Below are 19,608 nucleotides of genomic sequence, written 5' to 3'. Positions count from 1 at the left end.
ATCTCCTCTTCTGATCTCCTCCTCTGATCTCCTCCGATCTCCTCTGATATCCTCAGATCTCCTCCTCCGATCTCCTCCGATCTCCTCCTCAGATCTCCTCTGATCTCCTCAGATCTCCTCCGATCTCCTCTATTCTCTGCTTTAACTGTTTTTCTCTTTAGTTTCTGTTTCAAAGATCAAAGGAGGCGCAGTTAAAGGCGCGCGCGGCAGCAGCGCGTGCTAAGAGGTGTGAAGTCAGAGGCGTGGGGGGGGGGGCGTGATCTTCCGTGTCGGAGGGTGTGAAGGAGCAGAAGTGATGTTCGTGAGCAGCAGGAGCAGAGGGAGCGCTTCTCCTCCTCCTCCTCCTCCTCCTCTCAGGCTGAAGGCGCGCGGCGGAGATCTCCAGCTTCGGTCAGTTTCTCTGTTGGTTGTAGAAGGGAACTTTTGGGGCGCGGGGGGTAGTCTTCAGCTTCCTGTCTGAGAATCCTCCGAAGGTTCAGCTTCAGGAAGGCCTTCACTCATCTGTTTCTAACGGGAGAGGCTCCAGCAGCCGTGGGGGGGTCAGAGCGACGCTTCCGCCTGAAGGCGGTGGTTCGTCTGCAGGATGAGGCCGACCTGAGAGCGGTGACTCAGATCTCGTCTGCCTCCTTCAGATCTCCGCAGCAGCTTCTGGTTCCTGTTTTCGGGGGCAGTTTGGACCGATCCGTTTCTCCTTCACCATCGACACGCTTCAGTTCCTCCTGCTGACGAGCTCCTCCTGAACCTCCTGCTCCTCCTCTCAGCCACACGTGGAACTCCAAAGGTTTGAAAAAGCTCTGATCTCCTCTGGAGGTCCTTTAGGTTTAAACTTTGGGTTTTACTGTCACTGTTTGCAGCAGAGGGTGATCAGAACCAAACCCACCTTTAGATGGTTCTGTTAGGTTAAAAAGGTTTGAAAAAGCTGTACAAATGAACGGAATGATGCCGAAATGATGTTTGACAGTGAGAGGAGAGGCTCCAGCATCATAAAAACAAGAATAAGAGGACAAAATCAGAAGAAAGGTTTTTTAAAAAAACGTTCTTGATGTAAAATAAACGAAAAAAAATTACAGACAGAAAAAAATCAACAATGTTTGATATGAACCAAATGTTTGTATCAGAAAGGAAAATGCTAAAGAGAAATGTTTTATTAAAAAAGTCAGCAATCATGTCCTGAACCCCTGACTGTACATGAGAACTGGATTGGGTGGCCCTGCCCCCTATCATTCCAAACAGGTAGTACCTGATGGCTCCAACAGAGCTGTATAGAGAAATAAATAGCTGTTATCAGTCATTCTATTGCTCAGAAGAAAGATTTTTGTTCTAATTTAAGTTATTATAAACAGACCAATCAGACGCCTCAGTAAAAGTAGGTGGAGCTTGCTGTTATAAATGTTCTAAACATTTGACAGATTTCGTGTACCTGCTTTCAGTGGTGGGTCTGGGCCTTCCATAAAGCTCGCTCCTGATTGGTCAAAGTGGTTTCCATAGAAACGATGACTCAGACCGACTCGGTCCAATCGCTGCTCAGAACATGGCGGCGTCTGTACTGAAGACATGGAGACAGAGTTGACTTAACTTGTTTGGAGCCGGAAGTGGACGGAAGTGGACAGCTTTCTGAGTGTGTGTATGCGGGGGGGGGTAAAAGTTTGAAGAGCTTGAAATCAGATTAATGGTTGAATTCCTGGCAGGAGTGGATCGAGTTACTGTATGTTAATGTATGTTACTGTATGTTAATGTATGTTACATGTTACTGTATGTTACTGTATGTTACTGTATGTTACATGTTACTGTATGTTACTGTATGTTACATGTTACTGTATGTTACTGTATGTTAATGTATGTTCATGTATGTTACATGTTACTGTATGTTACATGTTACTGTATGTTACTGTATGTTACATGTTACTGTATGTTGATGTATGTTCATGTATGTTACATGTTACTGTATGTTAATGTATGTTACTGTATGTTAATGTATGTTACATGTTACTGTATGTTACTGTATGTTACTGTATGTTACTGTATGTTACTGTATGTTAATGTATGTTCATGTATGTTACATGTTACTGTATGTTACATGTTACTGTATGTTACTGTATGTTACATGTTACTGTATGTTGATGTATGTTCATGTATGTTACATGTTACTGTATGTTGATGTATGTTACATGTTACTGTATGTTAATGTATGTTACTGTATGTTAATGTATGTTACATGTTACTGTATGTTACTGTATGTTACACGTTACTGTATGTTACTGTATGTTAATGTATGTTCATGTATGTTACATGTTACTGTATGTTACATGTTACTGTATGTTACTGTATGTTCATGTATGTTCATGTATGTTACATGTTACTGTATGTTACATGTTACTGTATGTTACATGTTACTGTATGTTGATGTATGTTCATGTATGTTACATGTTACTGTATGTTGATGTATGTTACATGTTACTGTATGTTACTGTATGTTCATGTATGTTCATGTATGTTACATGTTACTGTATGTTACATGTTACTGTATGTTACATGTTACTGTATGTTGATGTATGTTCATGTATGTTACATGTTACTGTATGTTGATGTATGTTACATGTTACTGTATGTTACATGTTACTGTATGTTAATGTATGTTCATGTATGTTACATGTTACTGTATGTTACATGTTACTGTATGTTACATGTTACTGTATGTTACTGTATGTTACATGTTACTGTATGTTACTGTATGTTACATGTTACTGTATGTTAATGTATGTTCATGTATGTTACTCTATGTTACATATTTTGTGTTTAAGGCTTTAAGGCAGATTCAAACGAGGGTCAAAGGTCATTTCCTGTAACTTTTCTTCTAACGCTGTGACCCCCCCCCACAGGGAAGATGAGGGACCGACTGGGCGACCTGCAGCTCTTCCTCTCCGAGTCTCCAGAGGAGGCGCGTCCGTCAGAGGAGCAGAGCCCCGAGGAGGCGCAGCCTCTGGAGCTGTACATGTTCCAGGGGGAGGACGAGATGGAGCAGATCTACAAAGAGGCTCAGCTGATGCAGAAGGAGATGCTGATGCTGAAGCTGGACGTGAAGCGGCTGGGCAAGCAGAACACCCGCTTCCTCACGTCTGTCCGGAGGATCAGCAGCATCAAGCGCGACTCCAACGCTCTGGGCCGCGACATCAAGGCCCGGGGGGAGGCCATCTACGCCCGGCTGGAGAGGCTGGGGAAGCGGAGCAAGGAGCTGGAGGAGGAGCACGGCGCCGCGTCCGCCGTGGCCCGCATGGCGCGCTCGCAGTGCGTCTACCTGACCAGGGCCTTCCACGAGGCCATGTGCGAGTACAACCGCGCCGAGATGCTGCAGCGGGAAAACTGCAAGACCCGCATCCAGAGGCAGGCGGAGATCATGGGCCGGGAGGTGAGCAGGGAGCAGATCGAGGAGATGATCGAGACGGGGAAGTGCAGCCTGTTCTCGGACAACCTCCTGCTGGAGGGCCGCACCGCCAGATCCGCCCTCACCGAGATCGAGAACAGACACAAGGAGCTGCTGGAGCTGGAGGGACGCATCCGCGACATCCGCGAGCTCTTCTTCCAGATGGCCCTGCTGGTGGAGGAGCAGGGCTGCATGCTGGACAACATCCAGGCCAACGTGGGCCAGACCCGGGACTACGTGGCCAAGGCGTCTGCGCAGATCAGGCAGGCCGTGAGATACAAGAAGAACAACCCCTGCAAGAAGCTCTTCTGCTGCTGCTTCCCCTGCTGTCGCTGACGGCGATGATGGAACGTCTGCAGACTGAGCTTCAGCTATTCGAGTTTCTGCTGAAGCTGGACCTGAAGCTGGACCTGAAGCTGGACCTCCTGGAGTTCTTGTTGAAGTTCTGATCAGCTCCAGGTTCCATCTTTGCTTTCATGCTCAGTTAATCCCCCCCCCCCCATCAGAGTGGATGATCAGACAGTGGTGCCCCCCCACACACCCGTTTACTGACTTGACCGAGTTTCAGACAGAATCTGGAGCCGCTGCGTCACGGCGTGGAAAGCGCTGAGTCATGGCAGGCGTGGGCGTTGGTGCTGTTGTTGCTTCAGAGCTGCGCCGGCTGCACTTCCCCTGTGGTTTCTGGGGGGGGGTTTACACGCAGCAGGCCTCGCTTCACCTAAACTGTTACCTCCCCCCGACACAGACACTAGGTCGGCTGGAGGGGGGGTCAAACCGCTCTTGATTTTGACTGTGTTGCGTCTTCCAGGGAGGGGCTGATCCATCAGATCAGAGCTGATCCCTCAGATCAGATTGAGTTTCAACACTACAGAGTGTTTCCGGTTTTAAATCAGCCGAGCTTTTATTTTGAAATGAGGAAGACGTTCAGCGGTTGGTTCAATCACCGTTTCTGTTCATGAAACTTTCAAAACTTTAAGGAACTCCAGATCTTCTGCCGGAAGCTTCAACCTGTCTGGATTTGGCGCCATCTAGTGGCCAGAGACAGAAATTGAACTTTTAGGTCAAACATGAATCAGAATTCCTGGATTTTAGGACGGATGGAAAAAGAATCCATAAAAATACTTTTAAAATGTTTGTATTGATTAGCAAATTTAGCCACAGTTTAAAATACTTTCGTGTTTTTGAAGTTTATTCCTTTGACTGATCAGAGTATAAACAGTATCTTTGTTTGATATTGATGTTAAATATTAGGTCAATAGCACCTCCATGTGGAAGACTGCTGGATAAGATCTAGAAAGGATCAAAGTGTTTTTCTGACTTCTTGTATTCTGACTTCCTTTGATGACATCATTTCTGTGATAGTTGCTCTGGAATGTTTTCATCGATTCATTTTGTTGTGATGTTTATGATGGAGGCTCAGAGAAATACGACTTCTTTACGTCGCTCAGTTGTAAATCCTAAAAGTGAATTTCTCTTTATAAACCTGCAGTTCAGTCTCTCACCTGTATTCATATTTCTGACTCTTTTCCATTCTTTACCTGTATTTCTCCCAGAGATCTCCTCCAGCTAAATTCAGTCCATGATATTTGACAAGTTCATGGACGAATGTGAGTCTGGTTGGTTATGTGTGTGTGTGTGTGTGGGGGGGGAGGGGCTCCAGCATCAGCACAGAAAACTCAAAGTGCTTTAGAAACCATTTTCTTTATTAAAATTCTCCAAAAGTGAACAGATAGAAATCACCTCCACATCAGGAGGGAAAATAAAAACGACACGCTCAAAGCCGCACTTTCATCCAGAATCCTGATGGGAAGTTCTGATGGTTCCGATCCAAAAACAGAGACGGAGCTAAAATCCGAGGCAAACAGAAAGAGCTGCACTCACCAACGCCTTTTCAAACTCACATGCGAGGAAAGCCACTCAGGACGGCGCCGGGACGCCTCCTGACAGGACATGCAGTCGTCCGAAGGTACCAGAAGAACCGGGCCCTTCTACCAGCAGCTGTGGGTGCACGTGAAGCCTGACCTGCAGGGTTTACGGGCTCGGACGCTTCCTGCACGCCAACCGCGGGAGATGCTACATGAGTGCTAGCGGGTCCGGCAGGACGAGAACCGCAGCAGAGCGGCCGGCGTGGAGGCGGCGCTCACAGGTGGGTCGGTTTAAACCAAAGCGCCACGCCGGCGTGGACGCTCTGCTGTCAGTGGAACCAGAACCGCCCCCTCCTCCAGAGAGGGCCGACGTCAGGACGAAGGTCCGACCTGGTCTGTACCCACTAAACGTCACGCCACGGGTTTGAGCACGGAGCGCAGCGAGCGCCCCTCCCTGGTGAGCTCCCTGGTGAAGCACATGCAGGGCAGCGGGACGGCCTCCTCCCGCCGGGTCACCGTGTTGAACCGGCAGGTCTTCAGGTGGTCGGCCATGCTGGCGATGTTGGCGAACTTCCACTCGTCGACGGTGCCGAAGGCGGTGCTGAAGCGCCACACCTGAAGGGGACAGAGAGGACACACCCCCTTTATGCTCCAGTCTGAGAAACGGAACCGACCCGAAGCCGTCCATCCTCAGAGGAAGCTTCGGACCGATTCAGAACTTTTATGCTGACTCTGACGGTCGACATGCTGGTCAGCAGTCTCATGTTTGTCTGAGGATCCACCATGGAGAGAAAAGATCCACATGTGGATCTGGAACCGCCGGTTAGACTCCTGGTCTCACCAGAAACGGAACTCTGGGTAACAAAAACTTAAAAGAGACTCTAAAAAATGTGAAACATAACTGTAAATCTACAGATAAATACTTGACCTCCAAACTGCAGTAGAGCTGCTACAATGATCCTTTCAATAGTCGACGAATCACCGATTATTTTTTCTGATTACTCGACTAATCATGCATTAAGTGGATGTGAAACACGGATCTTAACCATCATTAGCTTTAAAGCTAGTAACTTCATATATTCACACTAGCGTAATCTGTGATGATGCTACAGTGATGCTGGAGCTGAATTTGGCCACTGAAGACGCTGAAATTGATAGCCAGCTAAAATATTAGCCAATGCCAAATTAGCCTAAAAACTGAAAAGCCCACATTAGCCAAAAGAGCTAGCATGAAGCTAAAATATTAGCTAAACCCAAAAATTGCCTAAAAACTGTTAATAAATACCAAAATAGTCCAAAACGTTGACATAATGCTGTTATAACGTCCAACTTTACTACACTCACAACGACTAGTCCACCAGTAAATCATCTTGAACTATTCAAATAGTCGATGAGTCGACTAGTCGTGGCGGCTCTAGTCTGCAGCATCCTCACCTTGTTGGTGATCTGCCATGACGGCGAGCCGTCGCCGCGCCGCCTCTTCTCCCACAGCAGGACGACCATGCCGCGCATCTGCAGCAGGCTGGCGCACACCTCCCTCATGGACCGGGACACGCGGGACAGCTGGCACAGGCTGAAGCCGTCCAGGAAGCTGGCCACGTGCTGCAGCACCTCGAAGGGCAGGTCGCTGAGCTGGTCGCACCGGGAGGCGCCGCCGCGGGGCGTCCTCGGGGCGCTCCCCGGCCGCACGCCGAAGGAGCCGAGGTGGCGGTCGTGGATGATGCGGAAGCCCTGCACGGACGGGCAGAAGCGGCGCTGGGAGTAGGTGCAGCCGTAGTAGGCCAGCGGGCAGCGCTGCTCCATCCAGCCGTTCAGCCCGGCGTGGATGTCCCCGTGGACGTTCTTGAAGTGCGACGAGAACTCGTCCCGGCGGAACAGCTGCCCGCAGACGAAGGTGAACATGGAGCGCTGCTTGGTTTGGTACCGGGCCACGCATTCCAGAACCAGGTCCAGCCGCAGCGTGTGGAAGGGGCTGGGGTTGGACAGCTGCGGGCTGGCGTGGTCGCAGGCCGAGGCCGAGGCGATGTCCCCCACCATGGTGCTGGTGGCCAGGATGGCGGACGGGAAGGAGAAGGTCTGCGTGCCGAAGTCGATGTGGTAGCCGTCCACGAACCTGCTGTCGGAGATGCCGCGGCCGCCCGGCGAGTCGCCCAGGCAGAAGAGCAGGGCGGCGGTGATCAGGTCGATGCCGTGCAGCCCCATGGGGTCGTCCGGAACCTCCAGGTCCGACGTGTCCACCGCTTTGTCCTCCATCTTGGCGCGGAACAGGTACGGGTCGGACAGCAGCGCCCGGCGCCCGTTCAGCGTGAACATCCCGATGCCCCTCAGCACCTCCGCGTTCTGCAGCCGCTGCTCCAGGTACCGGTACCTGAAGACGGACGGCAGGTGCTGCAGGAAGTCGCTCCGCAGGTGATCGGGCAGCAGGAACGGCACCAGGGGGGCCGGCTGCGGGACGGGGGCCTCCAGCGACACCGCGGGCATGAAGTCGGGAGGCATCTGCGGCCAGACCTCGCTGGCGTCGTCTATCGGCTCCTCCGCGGCGGCGTCCTTTTCCTCGAAACACAACTCCACGAACCTGCTCTCATCCTCCCAGTAGATCAGCTCCTCCTCATCTGTTCCCGCCGCACAGTCGACCCCACCCACGGCGCCCAGCTCGCAGTCTGAGTCCGAGTCCTGCATCTCCACGCTCTTCTCGCCGTCGTAGGCTCCCAGACTGTCGCCGTTACAGACGGCGCCGTTCCTGTCCGCCTTCTCGCCGCTCAGATTTGCGACGATCACGTCGATGTTGCCGGAGTTGGTCAGGATGTCCAGAGCGGCCACCAAGTTCCTGCTGGTCTCCATGGATGATCTGCACAGATCGCTGTAAGGCTCCTCCTCCACGTCCATAGCCCCGCCCCCCAGCTCCGCCCCCACCGTGGTCATTTTCTGGCCGTCGGCCGCGTCTTTGTCGCCGTTCTTCGACACGGTGGTGGCGACCTTCAGGGACTCCAGCAGCATCCTCTGGTCCTGCAGCGCCAGCGCCATGTCCAGCTGCTCCACCTCGTCGAAGTCTTTGCTCAGGTTCTCGTAGGACTTGCGGTCGGCGTAGCTGACGGGCCAGCGGTTCCACTCCATGGTGCAGCAGAGGATGCTGGCGGGGCAGGACTCCAGGTGCCGGGCCATCTTGGCTCTGGGGACGGTGAAGGGGCACCCAAAGCCGCTGTTCAGGCAGGGCAGCCGCTCCAGCGGGCACAGCAGCCGGTGCTCCTCCAGCTTACAGGAGTGGAAGACGGCGCCGCAGACCAGCGGGCAGCCCATCAGGTCACAGGACAGCCCGGGGTCCGGCCGGACCATGCACCGCCGGTTGATGCACTTCAGGCAGTGGGGGTGCAGGCTCTCCATGGGGGCGGGGGGGTCAGATTCCAGCGGGAAGCCCTGAAAGACAACAAACCCGCGTGAGCCTCGCAGTTGCGACAGTCCGCGCCTGTTTACGCCGCCGGGACCTCCTGACACGTTTCGCAACGGTCACCGGATCACCGGTGAGTCAGACCCGGGATTCAAACCTCCAACCAGACGCTCATCCCCCAAACCGCCAAACAAAGCCCCTGAATCAGCGGCCTCAAACCGCCGGTAACGAGTCCAGAACCGGCGCTGCTCTGAGTCAGCGCAGCGGCTGCGGTTGCGCAAGCGCATTGGGCATCTTAGCAAACAACAAGACAGAAAGTCGCGTTCACACCGGAACCGCTCCGGAACCGAGTCCGCTCCCGACCCGGATGACTGACCGGGAACACGCGGACGAGCGGAGTCACGCGGGAGTAAACAAGCAGCTTCCGGTAAACAAGAAAACAACAACAAGCTAGCATCCGCGGCTGTCGCTCCGTTAGCTCGCCGGTGGCCGCTCACCTGAACCACGGCGCCGCTCCGGCCGCGTCCGCCGCTGTTTCCGGTCTTTACCGAGAGTCTCCGAGCACCAGCTGAGCGGGAAAGTTGGCGGTACCGGGAGCGCGGGTCCGAACCTGCTCCTGAAGTTGGTTCTGAGTCTGTCTGAGCTCCGTAAAGCGGTCGGCTGGGGGCGTGGACTCTGAAGCGCCGCTGCCGACGTCATCACGTCGGACATATTTGGATTGACGCAGGCGCGTGAGAGCTCCCTGAAATAGACGGGAAATCCCTGAGGCGGGAGCAGCAGCTGAGCGCGTGCGCCCTCCAGATCAAAGAAAGTTTTCAGAGAAGATTCTGGAGAAGTTCAGGAAAGATTTGATCATCAGATCTGCTGCCCGAACATCACTTCTGATTTAAGGGGAGGATCAGACGGAGGCCTGAGAGGACCACCCCTCAGAAATCAGCCTTAACCTTTGACCTTTAACAGGGTTTCCATAGGAGAGGAGCAGGGTCCACCCAGATCCTCAGACTGAAGACATCTGCAGGAAACTGAACCTGCAGCATTTCTCACCTGTAGATTCAGGATCTGATCACACCTGTGTGTGTGGGGGGGGGGAATCTGAAAAAAGTATTTCCTGTTTGAGACCCCATTTCAGAATAAAAGGTTTGACCTCCTTCCTGTTCTGCCTAGAGGGCTGAAACTAACGGGGGGCGGGGTCACCTGCAGCAGAGAAAGAACAGATCAACCACATAGAGGTTTCCATCAGACGTTTATTCACAGATCTGCTGTCGCGCAGACGCGCGTCTGCTGGCGTCTCAGACGGGCGTCTGCTGGCGTCTCAGACGGGCGTCTGCTGGCGTCTCAGACGGCGTCTGCTGGCGTCTCAGACGGCGTCTGCTGTCGCGCAGACGGGCGTCTGCTGGCGTCTCAGACGGGCGTCTGCTGGCGTCTCAGACGGCGTCTGCTGGCGCGCACACTTTCCTCACGAGGCCACCTCAGACATGTGGTGGATGTTGGACAGGGTTAGCTGCGCCTCGAGGGGGGGGTAAAAGCGCCGCGAGCGCAGCCAGAGCCGGCCCAGCGCCGCGGTGATCAGCAGCAGGACCCCCAGCAGCCCCCCCAGGACCAAGGTCTCCACCGCAGGAAGTCCAGCAGCATCTGCAGAGGGACAGGCCAGTGAGCGGGAGGCGTGTGCGCAGCTGCAGCTCAGACAGAGGCATACTCAGATTGGGCGTGTCCCTGTCGGTGAGCAGTCGCCTGATTGGCCCGTAGGAGACGGTGTGGGACGGAGGCAGGTCCCTCCGGGTTCTCAGGACGCCGTCATCAGAGGAACAGTTCTGCTGACAGAGCAGAAGACGCCGTCACCTCTGAGGCTAAGAACGCTCTGCGGCCGCCGGCTCCGAGCGTGTCCGAGCCCGCCTCCGGCTGACTCACCGGCCGACACGCCCCCCCGGCCGCCGTGGCAGATCTGCACGTTGCAGTGGAGGAAGACGTCGGTGTAGGAGCCGCCCACAAACTTAAACATCTGTATTCGGAACGTGGCGTCGGCGCCCTCGCCGTTCTTCAGGACGCCCAGAGTCTGTCGGTCCTCCAGCAAGGGGCAGCTGAGGAGGGAAACGGGCAGGTCACCCGTATGGAGGTAAAGGACGTCTGTTTAGATATTTGTCTTAATTTATTCATGTAATATAAACTCGTAAAAATTAAAAAGAAGAGCATGAGGAACATTTAAGACAATAATAAAAGTCATCAAAGGAAAAAGACAGTGAACATGAAGAACGTTTACTGTGAGGCTCCAGCTGACGTTCTGCAGGAGCTCCTGCCGTGTTCCTGCCACTTTATTCAGACATAAAGACTGTAACACGATAAGATGGCGTGCTGGACGGGCTAGAACGGCGGTTTGGACGCCTTAAAACCGCTTTTTACCCCTGTCTATGAACTACTTCAGATAGTTCAGACCAAACAGACATTTTCAGGCTGTAATAATCACAGTTCTCAGAGTCCCTGAACGCACCACGACTGAAGTCACCGCCATCGTTGATTTTGATTGGTCCTTCATGTTAGCCACGCCCCAACGCGCCACAACGTGGCCAAAAGTTTTGAAACTGACATTTTCAGATTTGAAATTGAAAAAAATTGAAACTGAAGAAAAAGATTTTAATTAAAAAAAAAGTTTTGAAACTGACATTTTGAGTTTTTAAACCTCAAAATCAGAACATTTGAAGCTGAAAATAACTATGTTTATTTAGGACGAGCAAAAAGTTTTGGAAATGTTTTTTTTTCTTTTGGGCCAAACATCAACATTTTTATAATTTGTGTTATTTGGTTGGGCTGCACGGTGGCGCAGTGGTTAGCGCTCTCGCCTCACAGCGAGAAGGCCCCAGTTCGACTCCCGGCTGGGACCTTTCTGTGTGGAGTTTGCATGTTCTCCCCGTGCATGCGTGGGTTTTCACCGGGGACTCCGGCTTCCTCCCACCGTCCAAAAACATGCTTCTTAGGTTACTTGGTGACTCTACATTGTCCCTAGGTGTGGATGTGAGAGTGAATGTGTGTGATTGAGGCCCTGAGACAGACTGGAGACCTGTCCAGGGTGTACCCCGCCTTCGCCCATCAGCAGCCGGGATAGGCTCCAGCACCCCCGCGACCCCGAAAGGGAAGAAGCGGTTAAGAAGATGGATGGATGTTATTTGGTTTAAAATAATATTGTTCCCATTCAGCTCCATAGACACGCCCCCATGACAAACTCCGCCTCATCTGGCACGCAGAGGGCATGAAGGTCACATGACCTGTCTCTGGTTTCAGATTGGAGCAGCAGCCTCACCCGTCTCTGATGAAGGTGTACTGGATGTTGCTGAACGGGTCGCGGTTCGGAGTGGCCCAGCAGCTCTCGATGCGCAGAACCAGATCAGCTGGAAGCTGGTACACAAAGACACGGATACACATGTGGACACAAAGACACGGATACACATGTGGACACAAAGACACGGATACACATGTGGACACAAACACACGGATACACATGTGGACACAAAGACACGGATACACATGTGGACACAAACACACAAGAATGACTGAAATGGACTGAATAAAGAATCTGGCTGGTGTTGTTCTGAGTATTTTGAGTTTCTGAATTGAACAATACAAGTTTTTCTCATGTAAATATAATTCATAATTAATTAAATTGAACTTCACTAAGAAAACTAGTAAACCATAAATGAGTTTTCAGGTTTGTTTAGTTTAAATCCTTTGTTGTGTTTTTTATAATCAGAAAAAGTTGGTTTGAGGATTTTTAATTTAATCACAAACTTATGAATAATAATTGATTTTATTGGGGTTTAAGCTCATTTTTAGCCATAAACTTTTTAACTTGATTCTCCCATATTCAATCTAAAATCACATGTGTCAAAGTCAAGGCCCGGGGGCCGGATCAGGCCCTCCAGATCATTTTATTTTATTGTTATTAATGACCCAATGTTATCTTCTTTTGCTTCCCCCTTCAGGGGAAATTCTTAAAAATGGGCACCATCACACTTCTCCTCCATTCCTCAGGCATCTTCTCACCACCTAAGATCCTGTTGAACAACCCGGTCAAAAACTCCACTGCCATCTCTCCTAGACACTTCCATACCTCCACAGGTATATCATCAGGACCAAGAGCCTTTCCACTCTTCATCCTCTTCAAAGCCCCTCTCACTTCACCTTTACTAATCTTTCTTACTTCCTGCTCCACGACCGTCACCTCTTCTACTCTTTGTTCTCTCTCATTCTCTTCATTCATCAACTCTTCAAAGTATTCTTTCCATCTTTCCATTACACCACTGACACCTGTCACCACATTACCATTCCTATCCTTGATCACCCTAACCTGCTGCATGTCCTTCCCATCTCGATCTCTCTGCCTTGCTAGTCTGTACAGGTCAGTCTCTCCCTCCTTACTACCCAACCTAGCGTACAAGTCATCATAAGCTCTTTGTTTGGCCTTTGACACCTCTACTTTCACCTTACGCTGCATCTCCCTGTACTCCTGTCTACTCTCCTCAGTCCTCTCAGTGTCCCACTTCTTCTTAGCTAGTCTCTTACTCCGTATACACTCCTGCACCTCCTCATTCCACCACCAAGTCTCCTTATCAACTCTCTTTCCTGATGACACACCAAGTACACTCCTACCTGTCTCCCTGATCACATTAGCTGTAGTTATCCAGTCATCTGGGAGTACCTCCTGACCACCCAGAGCCTGTTTCAACTGTTTCTTAAAAGTCATGCAACAATCTTCTTTTTTCAGCTTCCACCAGTTTGTCCTCTTCTCTGCCTTTGCCCTCTCTTTCTTCATCTTCTTCACCACCAGAGTCATCCTACACACCACCATCCTGTGCTGTCTGGAAACACTCTCACCAACCACTACTTTACAGTCACTGATCTCCTTCAGATTACACCGTCTACACAAGATGTAGTCTATCTGTGTGCTTCTACCTCCACTCTTATAGGTCACTCTATGTTCCTGTCTCTTCTTGAGCTCATTTCTAACTTGTATAATTTTGACAGAATAAGAGTAAAATATTGAAAGTTATTTAAGGTTTATCTTGATTTTTTCTTGAATAATGTTTGTCTTTGTATTATTCATATTTTTGTTAAAACAAGTTTTAAAAATGTCGTTTTAGAGTGTTTTAATAAATGTTTATCCCGTTCGGCCGCGACCTGAGGTGTGTTTTGATTTTTTGAGTTTGACGCCCCTGATCTATAATGAAGTGTCACAGGCGAGCGTGGGCGGGGTCAGAGGACACAGGAAATACCATGAAGACTTTGACGAAGATGTCCTGGTCCAGAGACAGCGCCGGCACCGTGGTCCAGCGGTCCTGGAAGGCCCGGTCTTTGAACAGCAGCATGGACACGGAGAAGTTGCCGTCCTCCGTGCTCAGAGTGATGCTCCTGCAGACGGTCAGACACCAGCTCACACCTTCACGCTCCAGACGAGCTCAGAACCAGAACGGCTGTGGGCGGAGCTACCTGACGTCCACTCTGATCAGGTTCTGGCCGCTGGGCTGCTGGACCCGGTAGCTGAGGGGGTAGCGGCACACGAAGGTGATGTTGATGTAGCTCCGCGTGATGACGTCTGACTGGTTGTTGTGGATGGTGTTCATGAACATGATGTGAGAGTCGTCTGAGACCTGCACACAGGAGATTCTGGTTGGAGCAGAGTCATTGGGATGCCCCCATCGCCATGGCAACCACAAGAAGACACCCCCGAGTCTGTTCTAGTCACACGTGGTCTGAGGGTTTGAGCTGTGAGGAGAACCTGACGCTGAGCTGCAGTTTGATGATCCTCACAGAACACGAGACATCAGCCGCAGGGCTCTGGATTCTAGACTCAACTTCATATTCCTCAAAGATTTCAGGTTGTTTTTCAGTTCTGGGTCTGGAGGAACAAAACTGATGAAGAAAAGAAGAAAAACAGACGGAACCGCACACACCTGTGTTTGTACAGAGCAGGTGTGTGTTCAGCTGCTTCACTCTTTCTCTGGTGATGACTGAAATGAAGCTGAAAAAAATGTGTTTTAACCAAAACTAAACCTGTAGACAAATAAATGCAGAAACTGAAAATGAGCTCGGCTGTCGGATTATCACCTTAATCACAGTCAGACATTTCACTGCTTTCTTCTGGTTACTTCCTGTTCTGCACACCTGGAGGAGCGTTTTGTCCCGCTCGAGAAAACATTCGTATCAAACAAATCATTAGAGCTTCAGCCTGTTAGATTTAACTTGAAATTGTTTTTTACAAAAATGGACTTTTAATACTCGGTGCACCGCGTTGTCATGGTAACGGCTTCAGAGAACGTTCAAGCTCCTTTTTTGAGAAAATGCATAAAAATCATCATTTTAGAGAGAAAATTCACATTTTAGCTCCTGTTTTTGTCCACGGAATGAAGCAAACGTTTACTGAGAAAAGAAAAAGTCTAAACAATTCCTCTTTCATCTGTTTTCTGCTTCATTCTAGTCTTTAGAATGATCTAATTCACCCAAAGACATTAAAGGAAACTTTAAAATCTCTCATGTCTTTTCTACTGTCTTGCTGTTTTAATAAACTGTGGAATAAATAACATCAACATTTGAATTATGGGATTAATATGAAGTTCCTGTTCATTATGTTTCGGATTCCTCAGGTGATGTGGTGCATTAGAGACTCCGGACCGGATGTTTCTTTGTTGCTTTTTTATGTTATTTGTTTAAGATTGAAGAAAAAAATCCCCTCAGTGGTTTAAGTAAAGGTTGGAAGTCTTTAAAAAACATAATAAAGCCACTTTTTAGTTTGATCTTTTACTGCACCACAATGTCACAACTTTAAATAAAATACCTCAAAATGAGGCATTTTCAAAACCTGAATCTGATCAGACTCGTGTGGGCGGGGCCAGCGCTGCTTCAGCTGAAGGTTTTTCCCTGCAGCAGACCTTAACCCCCCCACTCTAAAGACTGAGCCCCCAGGAGGACCTGCTGGCTGTTTTGCTGCGTTGCCGTGGGTGACGGCGGTTCACGGCTAAAGCCAGAGCGGCGAGCCCTATCTGGAGCGCTCTCGCCGCCCTCGTAAACCATGAGTGCTGGGGGGCCGCCGTGGCGCTCAGAGCGGCGATAACCTTTAACGGCCTGTTTGAGGACGCTCGTGCGCTGAAGATGATCAGGATTTACACCCCCCCATTCAGCCCCGGACAAATCCATGTAAATCCTGATAATTTAGAGATCCGGTTCATTCAGCAGAAACCTGCCCCCGTCCACGCTGCTGCGCTTTCTCTGACGGGTTTTATGCTCGCCATCACACCATTCCGTCTCCTGAAACAAACACGAGCGGACCGTATTTCGGAGATCCTGACGCCGTCGTAAACCCGCCGTCCAGCTGGGACCGTTTGTCTCCGTAACCGTAAACGCGGACGTCTGCTCTCTGTGGACGCCGTTCTAAACGTCTGCGTTCACGTGTAACGACCCGGTGGGAAGGCCCGCGCACCGTGACGGTCCCGCAGTCGGACAGGTTGGTCCGGATGCTGAAGACGTAGTCATCTCCGGCATGGACGCCGCGGCACTCGGGGTCGTTCAGGTGCAGATCCCAGACCTGCAACAGAAACACGTCAGCCGGGTCCGCCTCCTCCTGAGCCGCGGCGCCGCTCCACTCACGTAAACCGGAGGAACTTTGTTGAGGAAGAACGCGGCCGGAATGAGGACCTCCATGTGGTCGTTGGTGCAGATGACGGTCTCGTTCAGCTCTGCTGGAGGGAAAGTAAGCCGGTCGTCACAGGTGAGATGGTCTGAAGGAGCTTCCAGAGGAAAGATCTCCTCAACCATCAACAGCAGCCAGAGAAGAAGCTTCCGGCCGAACCGGAGCGGCTCTCCGGCCTCAGACGACCTCCGCCGCTCACCTTCCTCCACGGCCTCGTCTGCGGCGACCATCGTCCCACCCAGCAGCAGCCAGGCAAACAGCGCTCCGACAGCCATGTTCCCCTCGCCGTCCCTCCGCCGTTTCCTCCCGACTGAGAGCCCCCCCGATGAAACCTTTAGATGAAGAGGGAGCCCCCCCCGACCAAAACACCAGCCGCCTGAATGATGCCCCCACAACAATGAGATTCCTCACATGAATAGGAGGACCCAGAGGAGTCCGAGGTAACGAGCCGGGCCCCTCCCACCACAGCGAGGCCGACTCTGTAAACACCTTCCAGCCGGGGGACGCCTGGTAACCGGGAACGGCCCCCTTTTATGTGGGGGCTTTAAAACCTTAACTGGAGCGGGAATCCCAGGAAAGGGAGTGACAGGGGGCGACCGTAACCCCCCTCTGAGAACAGTCGGACCTGAAGCCAAAGAGGGAAGACAGATTCGTAAAAGACGCGTCTGCGTTTATTCCAATAAATAAAGAACGGGCGGCGCCGGGAACGACCCGGCGGATCATCAGGAGTTCATCGTTCAGATCTGAATCCAGATCCAGAGGAATCATCAGATCACAGAGAAGGGCTCGGATCCCGATCCTCAGGGGTCTGTCCGACCGCCAGAGGGCGCTGATCCAGAACGGTCCGGTTCTGTCCATGAGAGCTGAAGGAGCAGAAACTTTCGTGGTCGCGGTGCGGTTTCACTCCAGAGACTCGGCGTCCTCGGTGAACAGGTCCGCCAGGTCCGCCACGGTCAGGACGGCGGCCTCCGAGTGCTTCATGGCTGCGCTGCTGTGACTGGAACAGAGAATGGATCCGGTCAGAAAACCAGGAACGTCAGAGGAACGGGATTCAGTAAAGGTCGCTGTGTTAAACTGGTTTAAACCTGTTCACACTGGTTTCAATGGGTGGTTTACACCAGTTTGAATTGGTTTCAGAGGATGGGGATACTCTAGTTCAAACTGGTTTAGATAGGTGGGTACACACGAGTTCAAACCAGTTTAAACTGGTTTAGATAGGTGGGTATTAAGGATGTAACGATTCTTTATAAAGAAAACGATTCAATCTCGTCATCGTGTTCACCGAGGCGGTAAAGGTAAACATCGATTTGACAGTTTTCCATGCAGGTGCGCCTCTGAGCGCGGGAGCTCACACACCAAGCGCAATGAAGGCAAACGCGCGCACATCAGAACTCCTGGCCTGCTTTTGAGTCGGGTCGCGAGCTCTACATCCAAATCGAGCACGCACTGAGCGCGCTGAATGTTCAACCGGGTTCAAGGTGTTTACACTGGAGCAGCGCGCTCACGCAGGTCTCACCAGGAGGAGATTCTTCTTCTATTGTACTTTCACTGGTCATTAGGCTCCTCCTACAACAGAGAGAACCTCGCTCCATGGTTGTCACATTAACCCGACGGACTCAAACCGCAATGATTCATTTCTCCTTCTGATCATGTTCGGCACTTCTGTGATTTGAAGCTCCAATCCCGAATCCGAGTCCCTGATTGGTCAGTGCTGAGCTGCTGCGTTAAAATGATGAACCGGGTTGAACATTCGGTGCGCTCAGCAGCTGGCGGGCGTGAAAGTGTGAAAGGATTTGTGATCGTTATCTCAGTATTCTGTATAAGAGTTTATTTGTATTTCTGTTCGCAGGAAAACAGACAGTTTGATGGACGGAGCAAAAAGAAAACAGACTTGGTCATAAAATATCTTTAATTCATTGTGTTGAAAAAATAAATCAATAAATCGGAAAAAAAAATCAAAATCATGAATTTGAAGCTGAACCGCATTAAATCATGGCTTAATGGAATCGTTACATCCCAGCCGGTCTACACTAGTTCATACCAGTTTAAACTGGCTTCAATAGGCAGGTCTAAACTAGTTTGAACCAGTGTAACCCATGTGCTGTCCTAGGTGTGTCTACATTAAAAGTGGGTCATCTGGACCCATGAGACAGCACAAGGGTTAAACTGGTTTCAATCTGTGGGTATACACCAGTTTAAACTGGCGTCAATAGGTGTGTGAGCCAGTTTAAACCTTTTACAATGGGTTTAAACTGGTTTAAATCAGTGGTCAGAAACCGGTTTAAACAGGTGGATATAAAACCAGATTGAACCAGTTTAAACACATTTTAAAAGATATTAAAAGGTGATTTAACCATTTTAAATAGATTGGTATAAACTTCCTGAAACCAATTTAACGACATGTAAACAGACATAAACTGGTTGAGCCTAAACCAGTTTATGTCTGTTTAAACAGTCCTGAAACTGAAGTTGTGAAGTTACATCTCATGTTTTTAGGTCTTTTATGATTGTTCCTTGCTGGTCCAGCATGGGGGGTCACCTCGTACACATAGCCCCCCCGTGTGTGAGATCGTTCTCCTGTACAAATACGATTATTGGGAGGTAAACTGGGGGGTATTTGTGGGGGGGGGCTCCCACCTCTTCTCCTGCGTCTTCAGCATGGCCTGCATCCGCTCCTCTATGGTGGACTTGATGAGGAATCTGTGAACAAACGTCGGCCTGAAAGACAGAAGCGGGCCGATCAGAACCACAGATTTATGGACCTCAGATGTTAGAGACTCAGATCTTCATGACCCGGTTCATCTTTCACAGTGACCTCTGTAAACGGGGGGTCATTAAGGTGTTTTTATTTGTTTAAATTCAGATCCAGCTGAGGACATGAGAAGTCCTAAAACTGATAGTGACAATCCTAAAGTTTGGCGTGGACCTTCACCGGCTGAAAGAACCTGAAACTGAAGATCAAAAAGAAGAAGCTGAAGATCAAACAGAAGAAGCTGAAGATCAAAAAGAAGAAGCTGAAGATCAAACAGAAGAAGCTGAAGATCAAACTGAAGAAGCTGAAGATCAAACTGAAGAAGCTGAAGATCAAACAGAAGAAGCTGAAGCAGAAGCTCCTTCAGGATCAGCCTTTCCTCCTGTTTGATGTAAACAGCAGGAAAGGCTGACCCTGAAGGAGCTCCAGGTCTTCAGAGCACAGCAGGTCTCTGTAGAACCACACCGACCCGCCGGACACCTGCTCTGCTCTGAGTCCAGCCACACTGGTACC

General features: G+C 50.5%; 4 protein-coding genes across 14 annotated transcripts in view; 1 reads left to right on the top strand and 3 right to left on the bottom strand.

The window, feature by feature from the left end:
- The first annotated feature begins 264 nt into the window (after positions 1-264).
- On the top strand, positions 265-4,922 carry stx11a (syntaxin 11a). 2 transcript variants are annotated; one of them, XM_024266747.2, is made up of 3 exons: positions 265-390; positions 633-781; positions 2,880-4,922. In XM_024266747.2, the coding sequence occupies exon 3, from the start codon at positions 2,885-2,887 to the stop codon at positions 3,755-3,757; it is 873 nt and encodes a 290-aa protein (XP_024122515.1). In that variant the 5' UTR covers positions 265-390; positions 633-781; positions 2,880-2,884; the 3' UTR covers positions 3,758-4,922. The 2 variants fall into 2 exon arrangements, with proteins under 2 accessions (XP_024122515.1, XP_036065991.1); XM_036210098.1 differs by lacking the exon at positions 265-390 and having other exon boundaries at positions 433-781.
- Positions 4,923-5,103: 181 nt separating this feature from the next.
- On the bottom strand, positions 5,104-9,382 carry fbxo30a (F-box protein 30a). The gene is made up of 3 exons (XM_024266704.2): positions 9,169-9,382; positions 6,721-8,700; positions 5,104-5,901 (listed from the first exon to the last, which is right to left on the bottom strand). Exons 2-3 carry the CDS (start codon positions 8,665-8,667, stop codon positions 5,698-5,700), a joined length of 2,151 nt encoding a protein of 716 aa, XP_024122472.1. The 5' UTR covers positions 8,668-8,700; positions 9,169-9,382; the 3' UTR covers positions 5,104-5,697.
- Positions 9,383-9,901: 519 nt separating this feature from the next.
- On the bottom strand, positions 9,902-16,883 carry si:dkeyp-110a12.4 (alpha-tectorin). Of its 6 annotated transcripts, none has more exons than XM_036210102.1 (10): positions 16,755-16,883; positions 16,543-16,653; positions 16,301-16,392; positions 16,134-16,238; positions 14,147-14,307; positions 13,933-14,068; positions 11,964-12,058; positions 10,580-10,749; positions 10,368-10,485; positions 9,902-10,303 (listed from the first exon to the last, which is right to left on the bottom strand). In XM_036210102.1, the coding sequence occupies exons 2-9, from the start codon at positions 16,616-16,618 to the stop codon at positions 10,469-10,471; spliced, it is 852 nt and encodes a 283-aa protein (XP_036065995.1). In that variant the 5' UTR covers positions 16,619-16,653; positions 16,755-16,883; the 3' UTR covers positions 9,902-10,303; positions 10,368-10,468. The 6 variants fall into 6 exon arrangements, with proteins under 6 accessions (XP_036065995.1, XP_036065996.1, XP_036065993.1 ...); XM_036210103.1 differs by having other exon boundaries at positions 16,301-16,389; XM_036210100.1 differs by having other exon boundaries at positions 16,301-16,653.
- A 109-nt stretch (positions 16,884-16,992) lies between these two features.
- shprh (SNF2 histone linker PHD RING helicase) overlaps positions 16,993-19,608 on the bottom strand; it is a 19,021-nt gene continuing 16,405 nt past the window's right edge. For all 5 annotated transcript variants that reach the window (XM_024266624.2, XM_024266616.2, XM_024266607.2 and 2 more), the window contains exons 29-30: positions 18,981-19,061; positions 16,993-17,340 (exon numbers count right to left, since the gene is read on the bottom strand). In XM_024266624.2, coding sequence (XP_024122392.1) covers positions 17,244-17,340; positions 18,981-19,061 — 178 coding nt within the window. In that variant the 3' untranslated portion in view covers positions 16,993-17,243. The remainder of the gene's footprint in view (positions 17,341-18,980; positions 19,062-19,608) is intronic.

The sequence above is a fragment of the Oryzias melastigma genome, linkage group LG22 (assembly GCF_002922805.2).
Source record: "Oryzias melastigma strain HK-1 linkage group LG22, ASM292280v2, whole genome shotgun sequence".
Taxonomy (NCBI): domain Eukaryota; kingdom Metazoa; phylum Chordata; class Actinopteri; order Beloniformes; family Adrianichthyidae; genus Oryzias; species Oryzias melastigma.
This window is presented reverse-complemented; position numbering and strand designations above follow the sequence as displayed.

Bases quoted from the DNA above. Each gene is read 5' to 3' on its own strand.
- si:dkeyp-110a12.4 (XM_036210100.1), bottom strand. From the start codon at position 16,618: ATGGCTGTCGGAGCGCTGTTTGCCTGGCTGCTGCTGGGTGGGACGATG. The intron at 16,239-16,300 runs GTGAGTGGAGCG...TTTCTGTTGCAG, and splicing joins ACAAAGTTCCTCCGGTTTAC to GTCTGGGATCTGCACCTGAA. The intron at 10,750-11,963 runs GTGAGGCTGCTG...TTCCCTCCTCAG, and splicing joins TACACCTTCATCAGAGACGG to CTGCCCCTTGCTGGAGGACC.
- fbxo30a (XM_024266704.2), bottom strand. From the start codon at position 8,667: ATGGAGAGCCTGCACCCCCACTGCCTGAAGTGCATCAACCGGCGGTGC. The intron at 5,902-6,720 runs GTGAGGATGCTG...TGTCCCCTTCAG, and splicing joins CATGGCAGATCACCAACAAG to GTGTGGCGCTTCAGCACCGC.
- stx11a (XM_024266747.2), top strand. From the start codon at position 2,885: ATGAGGGACCGACTGGGCGACCTGCAGCTCTTCCTCTCCGAGTCTCCA.